Source organism: Ursus arctos, unplaced genomic scaffold, assembly GCF_023065955.2.
Source record: "Ursus arctos isolate Adak ecotype North America unplaced genomic scaffold, UrsArc2.0 scaffold_26, whole genome shotgun sequence".
Classification (NCBI taxonomy): Eukaryota; Metazoa; Chordata; class Mammalia; order Carnivora; family Ursidae; genus Ursus; species Ursus arctos.
In genome coordinates, this window is record NW_026622941.1 from 34725478 (window position 1) to 34751063 (window position 25586).

The 25586-nt window shown below is 35.8% G+C and overlaps 1 protein-coding gene across 3 annotated transcripts in view; it reads right to left on the minus strand.

Annotated features, from left to right (window-relative positions):
* Positions 1-25586, minus strand: part of ADAMTS20 (ADAM metallopeptidase with thrombospondin type 1 motif 20) — a 283082-nt gene that overhangs the window by 26569 nt on the left and 230927 nt on the right. For all 3 annotated transcript variants that reach the window (XM_057318850.1, XM_026502074.4, XM_044385528.3), the window contains 8 exons: positions 15368-15535; positions 7455-7628; positions 7209-7379; positions 2413-2613; positions 1735-1864; positions 1436-1530; positions 1256-1350; positions 610-743 (listed from right to left, as the gene is read on the minus strand). In XM_057318850.1, the coding sequence (XP_057174833.1) occupies positions 610-743; positions 1256-1350; positions 1436-1530; positions 1735-1864; positions 2413-2613; positions 7209-7379; positions 7455-7628; positions 15368-15535 (1168 nt within the window). The remainder of the gene's footprint in view (positions 1-609; positions 744-1255; positions 1351-1435; positions 1531-1734; positions 1865-2412; positions 2614-7208; positions 7380-7454; positions 7629-15367; positions 15536-25586) is intronic.

The following is a 25586-nucleotide window of genomic DNA, read 5'->3' on the forward strand; positions in this document are numbered from 1 at the left end:
CATAAATATATTTTGATTTTACTATACTCTAAATTACTTCCTAGAAAGGCAACAGGTACAGAAGCTAGGATCTGTGGGTGGGACTTTATCTCTCAGGGCCAATTACTAACTGTATGAATTGGGACAAGTCACTTAACTTTATAAGTACATCTTAATTTCATCACTTGCAACAATGTGATACAATTCTGCCTTAACTAGTACAGAGTTATAAAAAAGATCAAATGAGACAATTTATAGCAAAATACTTGACAAATTGTGAACTGAAACTAATGTTAATTATTACTTTAAGCCCTGCAAAAGGCTTATACAACTATGTTGAGGATATTAACTTCCTTGTGCTTAATGTAATTGGGGATTTTAAGATAGAGGCTTATATCTTGGAAGGGCAGCATCTTATCACTGTCATTACCACTACATTTTTATTAAGGGTCCCCATGGTCCATGTTATTGCAAAGGAATTCTGTACCCAATAAGTTCTTTTTTGAAAAATTAAGCAATTACTGCACAATGGTAGGCCCTTCTATATACCCTGGCTACCACACATGCCAGCATATTGTTGGAATTTCATTAGCAAATAGAGACTTTCTATTTTGGAGATTCAGCACTTACTTTTAATTTGCATGGAATTGAGATCAACTCTTATTTTGCTGAAAACAGTGTGTCCAGCAGCCAGGTAGTCATTTTTACACGCACAGTCTTGCCTCCTACTTCCATTAAAAGGACATTCATATGGATTTTGTAGTCTGAAACAACATTAGAATATTTTTAGTATTATATGCTGTAATTCCCCCATCATGTAGATAAATGGTAAACTTCAGAAGTGGGAAGATACACTCTTCAATATTATACTGTCAGTAAGTTAAACGAGAAAGAAGTAAAAATCACTCAAATTAACATAATTCTCAAAGGGAAGTTCAAGAATGGTTTATGGAAAGTAATTCAGCTACAGTTCTCCTAGCTTTTACTATGTATTAATTTCATTTCTATTAAAATACACGTAGCTTGTAAACTCTTCTCTGTTCCGCAGCTCATCCTCAGTATTCTTCTTAGTCAATCTCTCTGTGAGCACATGATAATACTCAAGTCTTCAGTATTCAACAGGCATGGACGACATCTGGCTTAGGTCCTAATATGTCCACCTGCTCCTAAATTACTTGTCCCACTTGTGAGATACTCAAGTGCCACTCTGAAAGCTGGAACTTCTAATTCTCTTGATGGGCCATAAAAGTGCACACATAAGCCAAAAATCTCGTACCTAACACCATACACTTCAGAAAAGTTGTCTTCTTCACCTTTGACCAATGATAAATATTCCTTGGGCTTCTCCAAGTTCATGCCTGCGCAATAGATCTAAAGGGAACATGCAAACATTTAGAAAAGCTTTTTCCAGTCAACATCCAATGTTAAAATCAAATGCAAACTGTTTTCAAAATACCTTTATTATTCTTCCATTAATGTTAAGGTAATAGTCACCATCCTTGGTAATGTTGTTTTTTACTTGGATTTCTTTGCAGCTGGTAAATGTTTTACCTTCAAGGACAAGTGAACACAACTTATCAACACTGAACAAATTACAAACAGAGCATGAATGTATTAGCTCAGTCACACAAATATTAATATACTCTGAAAAAACAAACATCTTGTTTTGTGGAACATATGACTTCTCCAAATATTTACTTTGAAATTTTAATTAAAACTTCCTAGGAACATAGATTTTTAAAGTCTATTACTTACAGTCATTGACGTAACATTTCTTTTGAGCATCTGGTTTTAAACGCTTTAAGCAGAAGTTACTGGACCCACCACTTTCAGCCATGCATTCTACTCTTCTCTCCATTGTCCCAGCTCCACAAGTCACTGAGCACTGTGAAGAGGGTACAGTTTGGCGGTGAAGTATACAATGGACAAAAGGATGCTGGGATCATGACCTGAGCCGAAGGCAGATGCTTAACCGACTGAGCCACCCAGGCGTCCCTTGATATGCATTGATTAATGATGGTTATTAAGACTACAGAGATTTTCTTATTGTTATATGCTAAGATTGCAAAGCAATATTCACTTGCTTTCTATCAAATTGGAAATGGAATATAGTGCCAATGACTTTGATTACTCATATGTTAGATCTATTTACTTCTTCACTTAACCAATAAATATTTCTTAAGCATCTACTCAAAATACAAGTCACTGTGCAAGACTCTCAGAGGAACAGAAGTTATTAGTTACGGTCCCTGCTTATAAGCAGGTTATAGCAAGCATAGAAAAAGAAATATTTATACAAGTAACTGATAGTGGTTTTTATAGACAAAAGGGGTAGGAGACAACTCTGAGATCTAGTTAGACATGCAGGTTACCAGGCATCTTACACCTAGAAAATCTCATTCAAAGGCTTTCAGTTCATAATTATATACTGACCTTGCTCCATCTCCCCACTTTCCAAGTGGCCATATGCAAACAGCTCCTAAAATTGCATTTGTAAACCTGAGGGGAAGGCAGCACAGGACATTCTCGATAGTCTATAGGCCAAAGTTGTTGAAGCTTATATTTCTCAGTAGGCCAGATGGCAATGCAATATGTAATCCTTTGTCGGTAACTAAATCCACAGTTACCTGCACACTGAGAAATACACAATTATAAGGGGAGAAAAAGATGCCCTTAAACTAAGGGCCTACTATTTGCCAGGTGCTTAATATATACTAGGCTATATCATTCCCACAATAATCTTATTTATTAGCCTAATTTACAGATAGGTAAACAAATGTCCAGAGACATTAGGTAACATTTCCAGAGTTTGCCAATAAGTGGAAAGGATGCCAGACTGTCTATTTGTAGTGCCTCTGGTTTTTGGCTTTGTTTTCTGTTACACTGCTAAGAATAGTTTAATTGGATGAAGATTTATCTCCTGGTAGACGACTTCAGAGAAATGGAACATATTAGGGGTTCTTACCGGAAATAAAGAATAGTTATTAGCCTTAACTTACTAGTAACTATATAAGAGTTAGCATACATTTTTCTTAAAACATATAATGTGATCTATAATACCATTTGACTAAAATACGTAAGTGATACAGACTACATTAAAGATCAAAAAAATGGGCAAACAGATTTTTGCTTCCAGCAATAATGGGGTAACATGAAATAAGTTGCCTTCTAACCTGAAGCAATAAAAACATCTGGAAAAAATATATCAAACAATGGCTTTTCAGACACTGGACATTAGGCAATAAAGTGATACCTGGGAGATGGAAATAAAACAAGTGATGCTATAACTGCTCTAGTCTGCTACCTTGAGAGAGATTCTAGGTCTTGGAACAAGAAAAGGAAACACGAGGCAACAGCAGAGTTCTGACCAGTGCACGCACACATGTGAGGACACCAAGTGAGGCCAGAGAATGAACCAACAAAAGATACAAATTACTGAATCTGGTACTCACATGGGACCAGATAGAGTGCCTATTCCCTCCAGCTAGACCAGAAAACTTTATATACAAGGGACAGTAGGTAGAGGACTTGCTACAGTAGAGGGGAATAATTAACCTTAAACCAAATAATGCACTGGTCTGACCTAACAAATCTTAAGAGCAAGACAAGAAGGGATGGAACTGTTCCCAGAGAGAACAACTTCATTCTAGAGCGAAGCTCATAATATATGCATAGGAGTAAGAAATATCCAATAGCCATAAAGGTAAAATTCATATCTAACACACAATCGGAAAATTAGCGAGCATGCAAAGAAGCAGGAAAATATAACCCATAATGAGGAGAAAAATCCATCTATCAAAACAGACCAAGAGGGAGTGAAAATATCTAAGGTAGGACCTCTGAATATTCTTCCCTCCATAAAAGCAATGAGAAAACTAGCAAAATTTGTCAGAATTAACTTTCCTAGAACTTTGAAAATTAACCAAAGGCTTACAGAGATCCAGGAAGCATTTATTTAAGAAACAAGGCTAAGTCTCAGGATGAAGAGGGAGTTTTGTGGTGTTTTAACTTACCGTATACCCATTATCCCCTCTCTAGCTCCACAGTAGCCTTCAAAATCAATAGTCCTGCAAACGTGGTAAAAACCAGCAGCCTGGCAGCCACAAGAGAGGCGGAACTGGGTTGGACATCCTTCAAAGCCTCCTTCTCATAGAATTGTCATAATTTGAACTGTTTGATGGTTTTCTAGAAGATCCCACTTGCAAGGCTGCCTTTATTTGACTTGACTCAGAGCTTGCCCAGTACTAAAAACCTTTTCCCTAGGGGTATTTGTTGAACCCAATTAAAGGCCACTGTTTAACATTGCAGCTTCCAGAGCAGGGATAGCAGAGCAAAAAATAGGCTGGTCAGAAAAGCTTAAAAGAAAATCTGGGAAACGAAATGTCTGTAACAGCTTTGAAAAGCTCTAATATATTCATAGGAATCTAGAAGTCTATGGACATGCATAAGGTTGTGCTCATGTCCAGGACTCCACACATGCTCAGGAAGCACCTGGGAAGGGCCTACATGCTCATCTCTGACTGACATCTAAACTATGCACAAAAGCAGGATGTAAAGCTTAAGGAACAGATGTCAACTTCCTGGTTGAGTGTTAGAGGTGCCTATACATACAGAGCTTCTTGGCAAAGGCCGGAGATTGGTTCTAGGTATCTAAGGAAATCTCTATCCAATTAATAGCTCACAATTAAATTAATCGAGCAAAAGCTATAGCGACTACACATGACAGAGGATACAGACTTTACAGTGAGATTTAAAAAAGTCACTAAACAAGCAAACAGCAATAACAATACACTCTGGGATGGAGAGAGAAAGAACAGCACTGGAACAAAGAGACTGAATTAAAAATTAAAAAAAACGTTACAAAAAGGAAAGCCCAGGACCAGAGCCTTTGCTGGTAAATTCCATCAAATGATTGAAGAAGAATTAGCATTAAACTTTCCAAAACTCTTCCAAAAGAAAGAAGAGTAAGGGTCACTTCCTAATTCATCCTACAAGGCCATTATATCCCTCATACCAAAACCAGGCAAAGATATTACAAGATAAGAAAACTATAGACCCATATCTCTTATGAATGTAGATACAAAAATCCTCAACGAAACATAGCAAAAAATTCCAGAAACAAATAAAAAGGATTATTCACCATGACCAAGTGAGATTTTTTTCAGGAGTGTGTAAAATAGGTAGGATTGCAAAATGGTGCAGCAACTGTGGAAAACAGGTTTGAATTTCCTCAAAAAATTAAACAGTTACCATAATACTCAGAAATTTTACTTCTAGGTATTGACCCAAGAGAATTAAAAGCATTCATAAAAAAAAAAAAGTCGTACACAAATGTTCTTAGCAACATTATTCAGAATTGATGAAAAAACAAAATGTAGCCTATCCCTAAAATGGAATATTATTCATCCATAAAAAGGAATGAATGATGGCTATATGCTACCTCACGAATGAACCTTAAAAATACCATGCTAAGTAAAAGAAGCCATAGACAAGAGATCACATATTGTGTGATTCATATGAACTGCCCAGCGCAGGAGTATCCACAGATGTAGAAAATAGGTTAAGTGGTTGTCCAGGGCTCAGGGGAAAAAGGAAATGAGGAGTCACTACTATCTGTATAGAGCTTCTTCTTGAGGTGATAACATGTTCTAGCATTAGATCATGGTCCTGGTGGCACAATTTTGAGAGTATACTAAAATACTGCAATTGTAAATGCACATACATAGATGTTAGAATTAGCAGAAAAGGACATTAAAAAGTTATTACTGATTGTAGTATATTCAAAAAGTAGAGACATGAAAGAACTAAAAAAGCTGCAATCAAACTTCTGAAGGTAAATATTACACTGTCTGAGATTAAGAAAAATAGAGAGGATGGGAATTAATGGCAGATCAGACATCACAGAAGATTAGTGGACTGGAAGATAAACATAAACTGGAATATTACTTAATCATCAAAAGGAATAAGCTATTGATACATACTACAAACTGACTGAATCTCAAAACACTTAATAATCATCAAAATAATCAGACAGGGACTCGTGGGTGGCTCAGTCAGTTAAGTGTCTGCTTTAGGTTGTCAGTGGTTCCATGCCCTAGGTTGATACGCATACCATTATCTGCCCCCTTATTCAGAATTTTTTAAAGATTTTGTTTATTTATTTGAGAGAGAGACAGAGAGAGCTCACGCATGAGCAGGGGGGAGCAGCAGAGGGGGGAGCATCAGAGGGAGAAGCAGACTCCCCACTAGCAGGGAGCCCCATGTGGGGCTGATCCCAGGCTCAGGTTGTGATCCCAGAGGCCTGGGATAGAGTCCTGCATCGAACTCCCTGTTCAGTCTGCTTCTCCCTCTGCCCCTCACCCCCCTCATTCTCCCTCTCTCTCTCAAATAAATAAATAAAATCTTTAAAAAAATAATCAGACAAAAAATAGTACATCCTCTGTGATTCCATTTATGCAAAACTCTAGAAAATGCAAAATAATCTAGTGAGGGGTTCCTAACATAAAAAAACAGATTAGGTTACCTATAGTTGGGAAGGAGGGGGAAGGAAGTATAAAATAGCACAAGGAAACTTTTGGGGTGATGGATATGCTCTTTATTTTTAATATAGTAATCATTTTTATGGGTGTATATACCCATCAAAACTTAGCAAGTTATACACTTTCAATATGCGTGGTTTATTGTTTGTCAATTATACACCAAAAAGCTGTTTTCAAAAAGCAGGCAACTCCTCAGGGCCAGTTTGCCACACTGTCCTGGTAGCTGGTTTCACACTTAGCCCCAACTGACACTTAGAACTGAACTAGAACGGAACCAAACTAAAGGTTAACTAACACACATGTTGCTATTACTCTATCTGCACCATCCAAATGTCAGTGGTTCCGTTCCCTAGGCTGATACGCATACCATTATCTGCTCCCGTATTCAAAATTTTTTTAAAGATTTTGTTCATTTATTTGAGAGAGAGACAGAGAGAGCTCGCACACAAGCAGGGGGAAGCAGCAGAGGGAGAAGCAGAGTCCCCACTAGCAGGGAGCCCCATGTGGGGCTGATCCCAGGACCCTGGGATCATTATCTGAGCTGAAGGCAGATGCTTAACCAATTGAGCCACCCAGGCGCCCCCTCCAGCCCCCGTATGCAAATTTAGACACAGTTACAACTGCATGAACTTTGAGACTCAGTTGTTTTTTCCAGGAGCAAAATTTCTTAACCTTCTTTCTTTGCCTTACCTGTGATGAGTCTCCTGTCACCACAATATACCTGCAGGAAGGGTTCCTGCACTTTTTGATTGAAAGAGGTCTGGTTGAAGGATCACAGAAACTCTCATTCACTTGAATGCTTTGTGCATCAGTGCACTTGACTTGCCGATGTGTCTCTTTTTGGTTACATGATGTTGAACACTAGAAGTGCAATGACAAAATGAATAACACATCCTTTCATGCAGTGTTTTTGAAAGTTTGCTTGTCGGTACTCACGTTCAGCCACTCTCCTGCCCCCCACTGGTACTGTGTGCAGTCCTGACGCCAACATTGCCGCTGAAAATAAGGCCGGGTGGATCGATCACACATTTCTTCAGCCACCCGACCAACGCCTCTGAGTCTACAGTACACATCCCTTTGCTGAACTCCAGAGCCACAGGTCACAGAGCACTACAGAGAAGCCCAGATGATTTGAACAATTAGCTAACAAATATCAAATTATGTAAAGATGGCAAAATAGTACCATGGCCTGTTTTCTTGTTTCTTTCAAACATAGCCTGATATTACATCAGGCATTAGATAGAAAATACATGCAATTAGTAGTTTTAAGACTGTCTAGTGTGAAACGTCTATACAAATGTGCAAATAAATTTTCTTTATTTTGCAATACCTACTCAAGCCTTATGGACACTATGACAAGCTATGTGACAAGTTATATCAGTCACTCCATCCCAACTGATAACTCTCTATTCTGACTTAAACATTCTTAATATCTTTTAAACTCACTGCACAATGAAGCTATTCTACGACATTGCTTTTATTTTTTTAAAAGATTTTATTTATTTATGTGACAGAGAGACAGCCAGCGAGAGAGGGAACACAGCAGGGGGAGTGGGAGAGGAAGAAGCAGGCTCATAGCGGAGGAGCCCGATGTGGGACTCGATCCCGGCACGCCGGGATCACGCCCTGAGCCAAAGGCAGATGCTTAATGACTGTGCTACCCAGGCGCCCCTACAACATTGCTTTTAAATATCATTTAAATCCTTATACTATCTGCATAATCTCCCTCAAAGGAATAATAATTTCCAAGCTTGTGTTATATTCATCTTTATACTTGCAGCACCTACTACAGTTTCGGGATCCAAATATTTGCTAATCTGTTGATCCGTGATTATCTTTCATTGGACAAGTGTTTGGGGAAGTTCGTTGTATAAACTGTAAACTTAGACCATCTTGTCAGCATTTCCAGGTCTCATTTTCCTTATGCGCACAAAGAAGATCTGTATTATTTGTAAGATGTCATAGAACATTTCCATACATTTATTCCTGACAACAGCTCTACCTCTGACAGGCAGTGCTGAGGACCTGAGATCCTGCCTCTAGTTAGCAAGATGAGGCTCAGTTCTTTCTGATTCTAGATGCCAAGCTGTCTTTGTCCTGCCTGAGGGGGATGGGGAAGGATTTGGTAACCTCTCAGGGCCCTTGAGTTCTAGAATGCCAGGTCGTATTACAACAGAGCTTGGCTACAACCAAAAGCTATGGTGCCAACATTAATAAAGTGTGGAGAATGCCCAGGGGTATTTAATTCGCAAGTTTAGTTTTCTATACTCCTTGTGATTCCAGAAGGGATTGGAAGTCCCACTGAGGAATATCTGTGGTCTCATTACTGTTCCCTGTGATACTGTAAGGGTAAAAAAAAATCAGGTCCTTTGGGGCATCTGAGTGGCTCAGTCAGTTAAGCGTCTGACTCTTGATTTCCGCTCCAGTCATGATGTCGGGGTCTTGAGATGGAGCCCCACATCAGGCTCTGCACTGAGCGGGATATCTGCTTGGAGATTCTCTTCTCTTTGCCCCTCCCCTCATTTGTTCTCCCTCTCTCTCTCTTGAAAATAAATTAATAAATCTTTAAAAAAAAATCAGGTCCTTCACCAAGTTCTATATTTCTGCAGGAGGCTCACAGTGGCAAATTTCTTTTTCCACAACAATAAATGTATATCTGCAGAATATGGATTTACCATGAATGAAAAAATATTTAGATCCCACAATAACAAAGAACTTGGTTCACTTTGTAGACTTGAATTCCTCGTACAAACTATTGTTGCATTTTACTCCAAATATGCTTGAAAACTTAGAATTATAAGAAGTATAAGCAGTGGGTATAAGCAATGGGTATAAGCCATACCCACTGACTTGAAAAGAATTTATATATATTTTTTAAACCTATGAAGAACAGTATTATCTACATAGCTTACACTTACCTTCATTTTATGCTTAGGCAGTTGAATTTTGCCCTCATTGAGTGTTTTCACAAAAAACAGCTCCATTGTGTGGAGACAACAGTAATTTAGTGTATGTTTTATTCAGGGTACAATATAAAGTAGACTAAAATGTCTGGAGGTAGTTTAGCTTATCTGAACCTCTTGTGAAAATGTTTAGCCAATAAAAAAAGGCTCCTGCAAACATTTTCCAGGGATAATTTTAGAAATATAAGCTACATTTGGAAAACTTCCTGCCTCTAAACCTGAAAAAAAAAATTTCCTGGAAAAAAATAATTCACAAAACACAGCTTAGCAAGAAGTTCTAGCAGACAAATATAATTTTCTAAAATTCAATAAACCACAGTGGTTTATTGGTCCTCTGGTCATAGCACATGTTTAGAAAAATCTACTGTGACTGTGGGTAACTACTATGTGGACCTCTTCCCTAAAAGGAAAAAAAAATGGTCTACTTCTTGGAAGAAAACAAGTAACCTTTTGTTTTTCAGGTTTTTTTTTTTTTAAAGAGTACAAAAAAGTAAACTGATGCAATTTTAAATTTGAACAGAAAAGAGAATATATGGTTTAAATGAAGTATTTCTGAACCCAATGTCATCAATAACCCTAACTGCAAGATCCAACAAAAACATTTCAAATCTTTTCTTAATCTCATGGACACATCCAGCAGCACTGACGACTTTATGTGGAGCCATTCTGGCTGTGATTGAAATCCCATCAGGTTCCAGGTACTCTATTCTTCTTAGATCGCTCCTTCTTGAGAGTCCTTACCTGACTCTGTTTTCTCAGTTAAGCCTTAAATGTTAGCATATCCGGGGATTCTATTTATAACCTGCTTCTCTTTATACCCTGAGCGCTCGGAGCAGTTTCCTTTATGCACCAGTTTTCTAAATCTGTTCTCTCCAGCCTTGATCCTAATTCTGACCTTGACATTTACATTTGCATGTGTTTGCAAGAATGGTTTTTGTGGGACACCTGGGTGGCTCAGTCAGTTGGGCATCTGCCTTCGGCTGGGGTCATGATCCCAGGGTCCTGGGATCGAGTTCCACATCGGTCTCCTTGCTCAGCAGGGAGCCTGCTTCTCCCTCTCCCTCTACCTGCCGCTCCTGCTTGTGCCCTCTCTCTCTGATAAATAAATAAATAAATACATACATAAATAACATCTTTTTTAAAAAAAAGAATGTATTATGTATTTACAGAAATTCCATGTGTTTTCCACATAGATATGTCAGAGGCACCTCAAATTCAACATTTCCAAAGCAGAACGTTTGCCCAGCCAGGTCCCCCTACGGTGGTGGATGTTGTGAAGATATGATTACTCACTCTTTAGTCGAGTGACTTACAAGCATGAATTCTCAAGGAATGCCTCTAACTCTAAAACAGTCACCCTTATTTAACAGCTTAATAGAATTACATATTTATAATCATGTTCCATATTATCTTTTTTAAAAATCCAGAGATCTAATGTGAGGGCGATGTGAGACTGTAATTACAAGTACAACACAAATGATTGAATATACTAACTTGCCAACGCTGCATAGTTTAATTCAGACAGGGAAAATCAGCCAAATATCCTATTTATATGTAATATACTATAATACCGCACAGACTGGCACTTGAAAGACTGGACAGTGGAATTGGAGAAGGTGAATTTTAGCCAATCCACAGGTACTGTAGCCATTTCAGCTACTGTAGAGCAGGCTTAAAGAAATGTTAGAACATGCATTGCAAAAATAGGTTCATCAAACTGCTATTTCAGAAATCATTTAAAATGCAAATATGAAGTCTTCTCTCTTGGTGCATTATTTATTATTTCCTATTAAGATTTAGGTTTTGATTTCCTTGTAGTTATTTGTGACTGTGGCTTATTTCAAGTGAGTCAATAATGGAGCAGTAGTATTAGCAATAGTAGAGCATTTGGAGTTAGGAGAAACTCTAGGAATATGTAACTTCAATTTCTCTTCAATTTTGAAATTCCTTTTACAGCAATAGTAAACGAAAGGCCATCAAACCTACCCATACTTTCCTATCCTCAAGCAGGGTACATTCACTACGTCCTGAAAGTGGTCATTCCATTTTTTGGGTGACTCTAAGGTTAGCGAATACTCAGTTATTTTGAGCTGAAATATTCTTCGTTAAACATTTACCCATTGTCCAGAATTTGTCCTCCTTCCCAACACAGAACAAATACACATTCACTTTCATGGGTGGAAGTATGATGGTATAAGGCCTAAAACAGTGATAGCTATTTTATGACCAATAGGAGTTGACCAATAACATCACAGAGATGCCAGTCCAGCACTCTGACATTATAAAGCTGCTGAATCAAACTTAAAACCAGTGACCTAGTTTTGTTATGTAAAGAAGAAATGTCTTTGAGTTTAAGCCAATAAACATCAGGGCTTTTCCAACTTGCAACAGAACACAGTGGGGCTGACAGAATAGTTGTAACCATTTAATCGTACTTCTCTGGGGATCTGGTAAATTTGTCAATGCTTTTCTTAAAGTGTGGGTCCTCTGGAATAGGCACTGCTCCAAAAATCTGAGCAGGATCTGCACCAAAGATATGAATGCTATCCATCATTTATAAAGGCTAATATGCTGCTAATAATTTAAACAACTACATCATATTTAATATATGATCAACTAAACTCTGTTATGTTCCCTAAGCTGTAAAATCCATATATACCTTATACTTATGTAACAGACTTTTAAAAATATATAAATAAGCTTGCAATGAATTCAGTGCAACATAGAAATTACATTTCTATTGAATGCATTACTCTGTGTGACACAACGACGTTACACTTGTTGACTTTAGGTGCCCTCGTAAGAGTGGCGATATGTTGCTAAGGAAATGTAAGGATGAGCTGATGTATAATGATAATAATGTAATAATTATGACAGCAACTATAGTAAGGAAAGCTCAGATAGACCTGTGTTCAAGTGCTTCCCCCTCCACACACACACACGCACGCACTCTTTTGGTCTGTGATCTTTGCAAGCTACTTAGCCTCTTTAGTGGTTGTTTTCTCCTTTCCAAGCAATGTCAGGAAGTGACTGTCCCTTGTTGCTCCCTTCCTATTTACATTTCTTCACCTTTCTTGCAGAGATAAAGGTATTTCTGTCTTGAAAATCTTCTTGATACATGCCTTAAACCAGAGAGTTAGTCATCTCAGCCCACTCAAAGAAAGGCCATCTTAAGTATCAAGAAAGAGGAGAAAGTAAGAGAGTGAGCAGGCAGCATAGAAATGTAAGAACAGAACTACTGGCACCAGCCAGAAGAGAGAAGCAGAGTTTACTCAGCCCCAGAGCAAAAAAGACATCCTCCCTGTCCTGGGGCTCCAGCCTATCTTCAATGGTAGAAACGTTGCTTGGGAAGAGGGAAGAGGTTCTGGGGGTTCTTGGTCAGTGGCTATGGGGACTCAAGATTTACTATCTTTTCAGGTTATAAGAGATATATATGTATACATCAGAAACTTCTGAAAAGATATAAATATGGACTTATGTATTTTGAAAATATAGAAAATATGGAATTGTAGAAATACAAAATCACTTAAAATGCTAACATTTAGCATATAGTTTCAAAAAATATTTTTCAGGGGCTTTGGAAGAAGTGGGCACTAGCTAATAAATTTGTGAGATTTTGTAACTTCTATCACCTTTGGTTCCAGCTCTGATCTTAAACAGGTAGAAAGAAAATGATGGGTCTTAGAGAAGGGGAACCAGACAAGTGGGTGGTATCAGGCGACTCTAGATTCAACAGGGTTAAGTGAGATTCTTTACTTCATCTTTCTAAGTTGTCCAGCAGATTTGTCATGATCAAGGGGAGGCAAGAATTCTAGACTTTTTTTTCCTGAGCATAAAAACTACATTTGGATGGTACTGAACTAAGTAGATGGAGCACGAGACAGTGAGGACTCTGGCACCATGCTAACCTTAAAAACTTGAATATACAAGCAAAGCTAGTATTCCCAAATAGGTAAAATTAAGTTTGTGTTGTTTTTTTTTTAAGCAAAACAAAAAAACCTTTCTGGTTTCAGAAAGTGGGGGAATTTTTTTTCTTTTTAAATGATTCTAGTATTTACTTTTCCTCTAACGGTATACATCTGGAGCCAGAGGACAAATGGCTCTGTATACTAATGTTTGTTTCTGTATAGCAGCAGTCACTAAAATGCATTACTAAATCCTTTCATTGAAAAATGATCTCAAATACCAAATGAAGAGTATTACTTCAAAACTCATTTGAGCACCTCTGTGGTCACAATTTGCTAAATGAGTCTTTCCATTTGAGGTATAATGTAAAATAGTAATAAAATGAAATTATTTTATAGAGAGTGATTATACTTAAGCAATGTTACAATTTATACAGTCAGAACAAAGTAGCAACCAGTGATTATCTCGTAACTACCTCTGAAATTACACTTCTGCTGAATATATTATTACATGTAGTGCAGTGACAGCCTGCAATTGTTAACTTCATGTGGGTACTTTTTATAGAATAAATCAAAAGCCAACAACTTCACAAATGGTCATTTGTTTCTGGCAGAGATTTGAGGGCTGTGTGGGTGTATGAAGCTAATTTCTATGACAAGCAAAACCAATTCAAAGAGAAGAAAGCAGACTCTGTACAAAAGCATCTGTGTTTTTTATAGTCTTTGAATATTCATATCTGTATCTTAGAAACCCTTTAAACATGTTCATCTAAGTGAGTCTTACATAATTTCATACTTGGTGGTAAGCCAAGGCCAATTTGTTAGCACTGATGATTGACTTGCTCTTGTAGGGCTGGAGGTCAAGGGTAAGAAACCGTCCCTCGTGAATACTGACCACAGCAGCTGCAGCAGCTGCACAACCACAAGGGAATCCTGGCGAATCAACAGGAATGATGGTGGCCAAGAAGAAAAAGCCTCTTTCACTTCCACACCCATCCCCCTGTGCTTCCCGGCTGATGTCAGAATTAGGAAGTCTCTGACACAAGCTGGGTTCAGTGACTTTACAGTGTTTCACCATTGGGAGAAACCCACTTTGCCATAATTCTGGCACATCGTGGTCCAGATAAAGTAAGGCAAACCCTGACCTTAAGCAAAAAAACACAATATGACAAATATATAAATTAAGAGTTGGAAAGTGTTTTTTTACAACCAAATCACAATATTCAAGATAAGAAGTATTCAGCTAGACACTAATTTAAGTGCTTAGTGAACAAGTTATTCATTGTCCTTGAGATTCAGTGGCCCAAGACAATGCTGAAGGAGTAGGCATGGGTTAGGTTGTAGACTGACCACGGAGACAATGGCCCATCACAGAAGATAGTAAGAGATACAAGGATATTTGAGCTATTCTAGAGCTCACACTATATGCAAGTAAATAATGGCAAAAATACATATAGAGAGGATATCGTACACCCGGGAACGGTGATGAACTAGACTGGAGTGTTTGCACGGAGATTCAAGAGTTACTTTGGAGGAGAATTGGAAAAACCTGTTGAGTGACTGACTACAAGATCGAGGGAGAAAGAGACAGAATGACGCAGTGTTTCTTTCTTGAACAACTTAGTAGGTAGTAGTGGCATTTATGAAATAAATTAAGTTAATGGGAAATCTTTTATATCATAGCCTTTGCTAAAGCATGAGCAAGTAGACTACCTGGAATAATAATATGATTATCAGTAGTCCCTGCCCCTGGTATTCAGTAACAGAATTTCTTGTAAAGTTTACAGCCACAAAAACTAATCTGTTATTTAACTATAGACTTCGCAACTGTACATTATTAATTCAGAGCATAGTGTAAAAAAATGTGTAACAGAATCAGACACATTTTAGTGGAGTAAAACCTTCAAGGTTATTGAAGCAAACTTGAGATTTTCTTTTTAAATGCAAAAATACGTTTATAATTATAAAATATAGCACGTACCTCCTTCCATCTATTGGCTTTCCATGAAGGGCATCTGGCAGATCTACAAGCTTTGTGTGTTCGAGGTTTCTGTAGATGACTGCAATATTTTTCTTCTAATTTCCCTTGGAATTGGTCAATGCAAAGCACCTCACGGTACTTTAAACCTTTACCACAAGAAGCTGAGCACTAGAAAATAAACACAAATACACTTAATTTTATCTTGACTAATTTATCTTCAACATGTACAAAACGAAGAATCAAAACATCATTGCTTTGATGTTTTCATTAAGATATACTTTTGATTTTTCTAATTAGAATTTATAATCCGTCCATCTGCCCTGGACCATCAATGGACGTTGATACCATAAGGTATCTATTAATTCCATAAAAAGTACTGACTGACTACAGTATACCAGGCATTCTTCTGGCACATAAATGTTTTAGATCTTTTAAGGGTAAAGACTATCTGCAGCTAACTCCTGTTATCACACATGATGATTTAATTTTAATTTTGTATAGTTACCACCTATTCTATTTTTAACCCCAAGTTTCCAACACTGCAAAGTATACTTTGGATGATAAAAAAAAAAAAAAAGGCAATGATTTCTCAATGCAGGGATGGAGAAAGGAGAAAAATCATTTTTTTTAGTGCAATTCAGTTCAGCTTTGTTTTTTGCATTAGTCTGGGAAAATATCTCTGTACCATCAACCCACCAATATACTCAGTTAAAAAAATATAAAATCTATGTAAAGATATGAGTGAAATAATAATTTGACTTCATTTTTCAGCCCATTGCCATTTAAAGAGTGAGGTCAGGGCAATGTAGTGGAAGAGCCTGGGCTTTGGTATTGAACACCAGGTCTGCCTCTTACTACTTGCGCAACTCCAGGCAAATTTCATCACCTGTCCAAGACTCCATTTCCTCACTTACAAAAATGGAGATAACAACACCAGTATTACAGGTTTATTATGAAAATGAGATCAAGAATATGAAAGGTCTAATCCAGTCCTGTTACATGTGGTGCATCCTCAGTAAATATTAGCTTCCTCTTCTGTTGTCCTTTATACAGTCTCAGGACATCAGCAATTTTCAGCATGATATATGTACCAGGGAAAACTTAAGCAAAGATATGGATTCCAGACAACTCCTCTCATACCTCTGAGACAGCTGTTCACATATGGTTTCATTTAGAAACATATACTGAGTTCAGAGAGCATTAGATAATATATTATGCATTTTATCTATCAGTTCAAAGACTGTTAGACTAATACAAACTATTAGATGATTAAAATATTTTAAATTAAAAAATAGTTGGGGGATAATTTATCTTTTTATATTATCTACAATACTATATTTCATTTGTGTAGGCAATTAATTTAATACAGTGCCTTGACTATTAAGACTTATTACCATATCCAAAATGTTCTCTTTAACACAGCCTTACATGTCACTTAGAACATACTTAATTCTGTGAAAATCTCTAAGGGATCTTTGTAACTTGTAGTAAGTATGCATTCTTTCCTATTGACCTTCTCTTTTGGATCTATCTATATGTCTACTCTTCCTGACTTGGGTACTTCTCAGTTTCTTGTCTTCACTGTCTATTTTTCAAAGATATGGCATGTTTTACACCAAAAACATCACATATTATTGATTATCAAACATATACCATCAAGTAGTACATATACATGTTCACACATGGAAAAAATGTTTTTCTTCTTAGATATATATCATTTTTTTCTAACCTTTAGGCTCCTTAGAACAGAAGAAAGCTCATTACTCCCCTGTTAGCCTCTTTTAAAAAGTAAGCATTACTGTGGATATTTAAGATCAACACAGTTGTTCTTATGGAAGATGTAAAAATATTTAGTATCTTATTCATTCTATGAATATTATTGAGTTTCTACCATATACCAAGAGTTGCAGACAGATTCATTAAACATCTCTTGCTTTTGCCCTTGATTTATTCTCAAAGTGCTTATAATCTAAATGACACATACTACTGATTAGATGAATACTAAACTAGATCTTAGATAATATTAAACCCAATAAAAATCAAGAAAAAACACAAGACATAAACACCATTAAAATAATACAATAAAAATTATGAATTTAAGGAATTCTGAAAAGTAGCCACTCCTTTCTGGGCAGTTGGTAAGTACTCAAGGAGAAGGTGACTTTTAAACTCAGTTTTGAAGAAGTAGACTTGTTGATGGAAAAGATGGATGGTCATATATTTGTTTAATATCCTTATCTGGACATTGCCCACGTGCCTATTTTGTAAAATTCTCAGGGTTCTAACAGTGCCAAGAATCCAAGCATCACACAGTAAGTATGCAGTAAATTATTGATATTTCTGATAAGAATGACCAATTCATTTACAAAACTGTGTAATATAAAAGGGGATCCTGAATATCCTCCTTTAGAATTCAGCAATATATTTCCTCTATGAGCAATATCTATGAGTGGAATGTAACTCACACATTGTAGCACTGTATCAAAGTCAAGATTATTCTTCACAAGACTGAAGAGTGTCTCCTACTCTAACTCAAGATCTTCTTTCTCTTATTATTCTAATCTTTAACCAAGACTATTATTAAACATAATTTTAAACATTTTTTTGCTCAAAAACGGACAATGGCTCTCCACTATCTTTAATAGTAAATAAAAACTTATATTCTTGTTTTCTTGATCCACTCAATTCCAGTCAACATACCTTTCTGACCTTGCATTCTGTTACTTTTCAACATGCAGCATTGCTCTACTTAGGCATATATTGTATTCACTCAACAAGAATGCTTAATTCATGTTATTTCCTTTTACCTCAACTAATCACTTCCCCTGGTGTTTTCCAAATGTGACTTATCCTTAAAGCTCTAAGTCAGCACCATGTCTAAGGTAAGTACATATCAATCTTTCACTTCTCTGAATTTTTCTGAGTCTCACTCTGTTTTTTAGCACTTCATCATTTTCTACTTTTGTCACATGCTTTATCTACCCAGACTTCTGGAGGTCAAGGACCTTTTAGAGATTACCCACATCACCCACAAAATGGCAGGTACAATAAATATTGGCTGATTAATTGATGTTGATCCTTGGTGTAAGCATTTCTTATTTGTTTTTGTTAAACTCGAATTTATTAAAACATTTTAAATTCCTTGAAATGTATTTATTGGTTTATAAACACAAAGTTTCTCTAAGACAAAAAGTACAAAATCAAAGAATTGCAAAATAAATTATGCTTGGTCATACTTTTAAAGTAGAGCTTTTTTTCCTCAAGTTTTGCAGAGGAGTAAATACATTATTTTATCATGTCCGATGAATTCCATGTGAGGATTTAAGTAAAAGAGAACATGTTATGCAAAGAATAATGTTTTAGTTGGCATGAGGTAGTCATGAAGTAAATAACTAGTGAAATGCTACCTTCTTTTTCTCAAACCACAGTACGTTGTGAGTTGTAAAGATACCACAAACAATTCTTTTCTCTGGCACTCCAGCAATTTTTGTTTTGTTTTGTTTTGTCTCTATTTTATATTCCTGATACGATCCTACTGCCTTAAGATTTTATTAACACTGTATATTTTCCAGCATTCTTGTCAAAAGAGCTCTTAAAAATCATCCTTGTTGTCCTTAGTTGACAGAGTCTTAAATTTTGAGATATAGTTTCATGAGTACCATGGAACAGTAGATATAGGATACAATCTACTTCAGAAGTAGCACAAGTAACCTGTAAATACAAGTAACCTGAACAGACGATTCCTATAAATTAGGTAAAGACAAATGTCTATGTAAGGAAAAGAAAACATTTAAAACAAATGTAGAATTTGCAAGCCCTAAAAATGCAATAGAATCTCCAGAATTGTGCAGGTTGGATGGCACTTTCAATTCCAAGATGGAATTTTGGAATTAATCATTCTAATATGATTAGCTTTGGAACGAGTCTATTCAAGTTTTTAAAGTTATACGTAATTCCAGAATAGGATTACTTTTGATATTCGAGGTGTGGATTATTTTGTTTGTTAAAGATATCACAGAAGAGTGAATCAATTGACAATTTGTGAAAGATGTTGATTCTGGACACTTCACTTGTTAAACAAAATAGGGCAATAAAGTTTATTTAGCTCCAGTTCTAGGAAATGGAAAACATCACCATCGGGTGCATGAAAAGATGCTCAACATCACTAATCATCAGGGAAATGCAAGTCAAAACCACAATGAGATATCACCTCACACCTGTTAGGATTACCATCATCAAAAAAATGAGATAATTAATGCCAGTGATGATGTGGAGAAAGGGAATCCTTGTGCACTGCTGGTGAGATTGTAAACTGTTACAACCACTATGGAAAATAGTACAGAGGATCCTCAAAAAATTAAAAATAGAACTACCATATGAGCCAGTCATTTCTTGAGAATTTATCCAAAGGAAATGAAAACACAAACTTGAAAAGATATCAGCACCCCTACGTTCATAGCAGCATTACTTTAAAAAGGCAAGACACGGAAACAACCTAGGTCCATCAATTGATAAATGGATAAAGAAGCTGTGGTATACATATATACCATGGAATATTATTCTGCCATAAAACTGTAGAAAATCCTGCTATTTGCAACAACATAGATGGGCGATGGGGGCATCATGCTAAGTGAAATAAGTCAGAGAAAGATAAATACCGTATGATCTCACTTATATGTGGAGTCTTCAATAAAAAACAACTCAGAGATCACATCTGTGGTTACCAAAGGTGGGGGGAGATGAGGGGGGAACTGGAGAAAGGTGATCAAAGGTACAAACTTCAGAAGTACTAGGGATGTAATGGGTAGCATGATGACTATAGTTAACACTGTCATAATATATACAGGAAATTGAGAGTAAATTCTAAGAGATCACAAGGAATTTTTTTGCCTTTTTTATTATATCTATATGAGATGGATGCTAACCAAACTTATGCCAATGATCATTTCATAATATAAGTCAAACCATTATGCTGTAGACCTTAAACTTACACAGGGATTACATCTCAATAAAACTGGAAAAAAATTAGATGAAGTGAATTTTTTCTTTATTTCTAGATATCACGTCATCTGTCAGTTACCTGCTGAAAATGTAAAAACTCACAGCCATATGGCTGGGTGTCATAGTTATCCAATTGCTCGCTGTATGTCAGGTACTTGCTAATTTCCTCAGACAGACAAGGAAAACCTACTACCAGGTGACAAAATTGTTCACACAACCTTTTTGTTTTAGAAGAGCTAAACACACAGGAATGAAATCATACCCATTACAAATCTAAATCCAAATACGCTTTATTACAAACCAGAAATCATTCCCATTAAGTGCAACTGAAGAAGCATCAAATTATAATGTACAAAATGGAGTGGTTTTGATTTAAACGCAATTAGAGCTAAAATATAATCAGGTATTGGAGTGTCTCTTGAAATAATTTGAGAGAATTTGTTGTGTTTTCCTTAGCCTTAAGTGACAATTCCAAAACAATCAATGAATTTCTCAATATAGGGACATGTATTATTTATCTTTATTTTGATCTTTTTCAAAACTGGACTATGTTATGCTTCTGTAATAAAGTTAAAATTTTTAATGGAAATTTTGACCATAGCTATTGTGCAAGAGAATTTTTTTAATGTTTTGGTGATTATATGTTAAATGTCTTTATAACATTATCACAAAACAAGATTTATTTATGAAATGATATAATAAGGAAATGATAGTTTCAGATCAAGACAGACCATAAATTAGATATTTTGTGGAATAAAACACTTGTGTGTGTGCATTCATGCATGTATGTTTTATCTATTCTTTTTGATTTTTAAGAAGCCTGTAATATTCTCTAAATAAAGAGGCTGCATCTGTACCCCAGAAACAGCATGGTTTTTGAAATCCTCAGCAAGCCAGTAACACCCACATATCTAAGAGCCCAATTACAGTAAAATCTTAGATATGAGTTTTATATAATTACTCAGTAATAAGGGGCATTCCCCACATTGGTGGAACACTATTTTCAATTGAGCTCTCCTCAGTTATTATTTTTATAAAGAAGTAAAACATTAACATGGTTAGAATAAATACCCAGAATATGCTAGAATAGGGTATTCCTGTGTTTAAACAAAAAATGACAAAATACGCATATTAAGAGTAGGATGTCAACTCTGCAAAATAGTACTGCTACTGTTCCTTTAATTCAATGCATATGTGCACTAAAAAGTAAGATACTAAATCTATCAACAGGGACCCTATTCATAGTATTTCCTGAAAGGTTATACTTAGAGTTAAATGGAGTTTGAAAATTCTTTTTAACCTGTTACATTCTTTGACTACGCAGCTTTAATAAACCAAGACAGCATTTGGTCTTAAAAATAATCACTACTGAAATAGTTCATATTCTATTGCATTGCCTCTAATTGAAAATTTGCAATTTCAGATATTTAACATTTTTTAAAGTCAGATTCATTTGCAAAAATGTTTTGAGTCCCAACTGAAAGGGAAAAGAAATATATTATTAACATAATAGCAAACTTTCTTTACATTCACATCATTGTGCTAATTATAACATTTTAATTTCTATTTCATGTTCTAAAATGTTACTTCTAGGGGTGCCTGGGTGGTACAGCGGTGAGCGTCTGCCTTGGGCTCAGGGCGTGATCCCGGCGTTATGGTATCGAGCCCCACATCAGGCTCCTCCGCTATGAGCCTGCTTCTTCCTCTCCCACTCCCCCTGCTTGTGTTCCCTCTCTCACTGGCTGTCTCTGTCTCTGTCGAATAAATAAATAAAATCTTTAAAAATAAATAAATAAAATGTTACTTCTAAATATATATGTATATTGTATAAATGTATATATTAATATACACAATTTACAGTTCTAAGCTAATATGATTACCTCATGTGTAATTAATTTGGCTAACTCAATTGGAAGTACTAAAGATAATTTATTATAATTGTTAATATTTTCTAAATTATGACTTTGGAAAAGTTTTGTGATTATTTTCACTTTCAAATACAAAACCTGAAGTAAAGTTGCAATAATTAAGGCAAGTACGTTAGAGAAATTTTTACTTATCATATAGTATTTTCTACACATAAAATATTAGAAAATTAGAATGAAAAATCACCTCAGTGAAAGATAACTAAAATACTCAATTATTGGATTAGTTTTCTTCAATAATAAGATGAACAATCACTACAAACAGGTCAAAGTTAAACTCAGGTTTATTTTGCTATATGAAATAGTAAATGTAATTCTAATTCAAAATATAAACACTGTAGCAAAAGAAATAGGAAGAACTATCATTAGTTTAAGTATTATAATTTATTCTTTTAGCTTTCTTGTAGTTTGTATGTACTCTAAAGGGATAAGGAACATTTCAGACTGTTCCATAAAATCTGTTTAGCAAGTGGAACTCATCTAAAGAGTTCCTGTTTAGAGTTTTTATTGACTCATTGAGTAACATAAATCTTTGCAATTATATGGTAACAGGAAAAAATGTTATTGTCAATATGAAAATAATAGAAATCTTGACTAATTTCAATAACTCTTTTGGGGCCATTATTGTAAGTTTACTTTTTCTTAATGTCTTTATACAAATCACAACAACTGGGATGTTACTTTTGTAAGACCATATGGCACATTCCATGATGAAAACCCCACTCTTGTCCCCTGGGAGCCTACATCCAGAATCACGAGCATCTGCCTCCCTGGATGGAACAAAGTAGAAAACTATTCAGTGTGGGTAGACCAAAAAAAAAAAAAAAAAAAAAGTAAAAAGATCAGAAAAATAACTAAAGCATACCTTTAAAGAAATATGGACTTTTAAGGCATTGCTATGGTAACATTTACAAAATTCTTAAAATCAAGTGCCTGCAGAATAGCAGGATTTACCATTTCAAGTTTCTACAAATGTTTTTGTGTTAGCTGTGGGAGTTAACAGAAATAAAGCCAAGTAGTTTGTTTTCAAGTAGGGTTATAAAGGTCTGAAAAGGAATATGTACAGAGAATTCTCAGATGAGAAGTAAAAAATGAGATCTATGAATGCTTGATAAGACAAAGTCAGAGTTGAAATTAAAAGAACAATATCCATTGAACGTATTTGTCTATCATATGTAATAATAGTTGTGATGCAAGAATATTTTAGGGATTAATTTCAATGAATTTAAGCTAATTTCAAAATTATCCTAATTAGATTAAAAATGAATTCTTTATGTCAAATTTCAGGTGGGGTTTCATGGTTTTTACAATTGCAAGTAGACAACAGAATAAAAGGGCATGGGATTTGGAATCAGACACCTACATTTGAATCTCCATTGTCAATAGTTGATCAACCTTGGGCTAGATGCTTAACCTTACTGACCTTCAGTTATCTCACCAGAGAGTGGAATAATACCTACCTTAGGGTAGTTGTGAGATTAAAGGGTAACATATGAATAACCTAAAACAGTGCTTGACGCAATTCTTTAAATGCATATTAACCTTCCATTCCCCTTTTTCTTCCTTTCCTAATCCTGAGGAAATATAAAATGGTGAAAATACAATCAATGACATGGATTTCTCTCTGAAACACTTGAATGGAACATAGGGATTTTTCAAGGTTCATACAGATTTCATTCAATGGTGAGATAGGAGGGTAATCACTTCAATGGAATTCCAGCAAGAGCCTATCTTGTTCTCCCTAAAAAAACAAAACAACAACAACAACAAAAAACACCTCTGCTTACCTAGATACTGAAAAACACATCAGATACACCTTAAATTATAGTCACAGTGGGCATAAGGAAGAGAAACTGGAAGGGAAGGCAAATAGACATCTGGTTTAAAAAATTAACCAGTTACAGTTAAAAATGGTGGAGTGACCATATGTATGCATTTCCCCTTCATTAATTTTTTTCACTGCACAGAGTGTATCAAATACATTTCAATAACTTTGGAAGATCTAAAGAGAATAAAAGGAATGAAGAAGACCGATATGAAGGAAGACAAACTTGCACCTGCAGAGCCACGAGGCTCAGCAATGGATGCAAGGAGGGGTGCTGCTACTCTTCCACTCCTCATTTGCCAGACCAGAGGCTCCTTCCCTGCAGAAATTAAATGTGTGCGTGGGGGAGCTTTTGAATTGGGAAAACTGAAGGAAAAATAGTGGAATTCTACACATTGAACTCTTGACCCTTACTTAGTTTCTCTGCCCATATTATTCTTGCTCACGGACAGGGCATTAGAGGGTCCTTCTTCAAGAAACTGGGTCTCCAAAAGAACAGACCTTCAAGTATTGACTTACAGGGAAAATCACTTACCAAACTCTACCCAAATGCAGAGTTTCCAATCAATTTTCTAGTGCCTGTTTTTTAAATAATAATGAGCTACAGAAAATCATCAACTTTTAAAGAAAATCTTCAGTAGGAAAAGCAGAAAACCATTCCCACCATCACCTTAAAGAAAGGGTATGAAGGTTAAAGAGATAATCAAGAATCACCCCTCCAAAAGCTATAATTAATATAAGAGAGTAGATATTGTTTGATGAAACAAGAATAGGATATTATGACCTCAAGACAACCAGAATGCAAGAAAAATCTTCTGATACTTAAAAACATAACTAAAATAACTCAGGAGATGGTTTAGATATTGACAGTTTTCCACTGGGTAAAACCAAATGATAAAGATAGGAGAATATAAAGAGAATTAAAGGATCAATCCAAGAATCCCAATATCCAACTAGAACATCCTCAGTAAAGAAAACCATTGCATAGAAATTGTTAAAAAAAAAAAAAATTCTGAACACAAGTCTCCTTAATGAAAGGTCCTATAAAGTGACTAGCAAACTGAATTTTAAACACACAAAGTTGCCTCATCATGTGATATTAGAATAACAGGGATAAAGATATCAAAAGCTTCAGCAGCATAGAGAGAGAGATAAAGGCACATTGAACAGATCAGAATTCAGAATCACCAGAGTTCTCAATAAATAGGTCAGAATGCTGGAAGATAATGTCTAAAAATTCTAAGGAAACTTTTTTATTTCCCTCATGTGGAATTTAAGAAACAAAGAAAAAAGATAAAAAGGCAAAGGAAAAAAAAAAACAAAAACAAAACCCCACACCAGACTTTTAAATATACAGAACAAAATGGTGGTTGCCAGAGGGGAAGTGAGTGGGAGATGGGTGAAAGAGACAAAGGGGATTAAGAGGTACTAACTTCCAATTACAAAATAAACAAGTCACAGAGAAGTA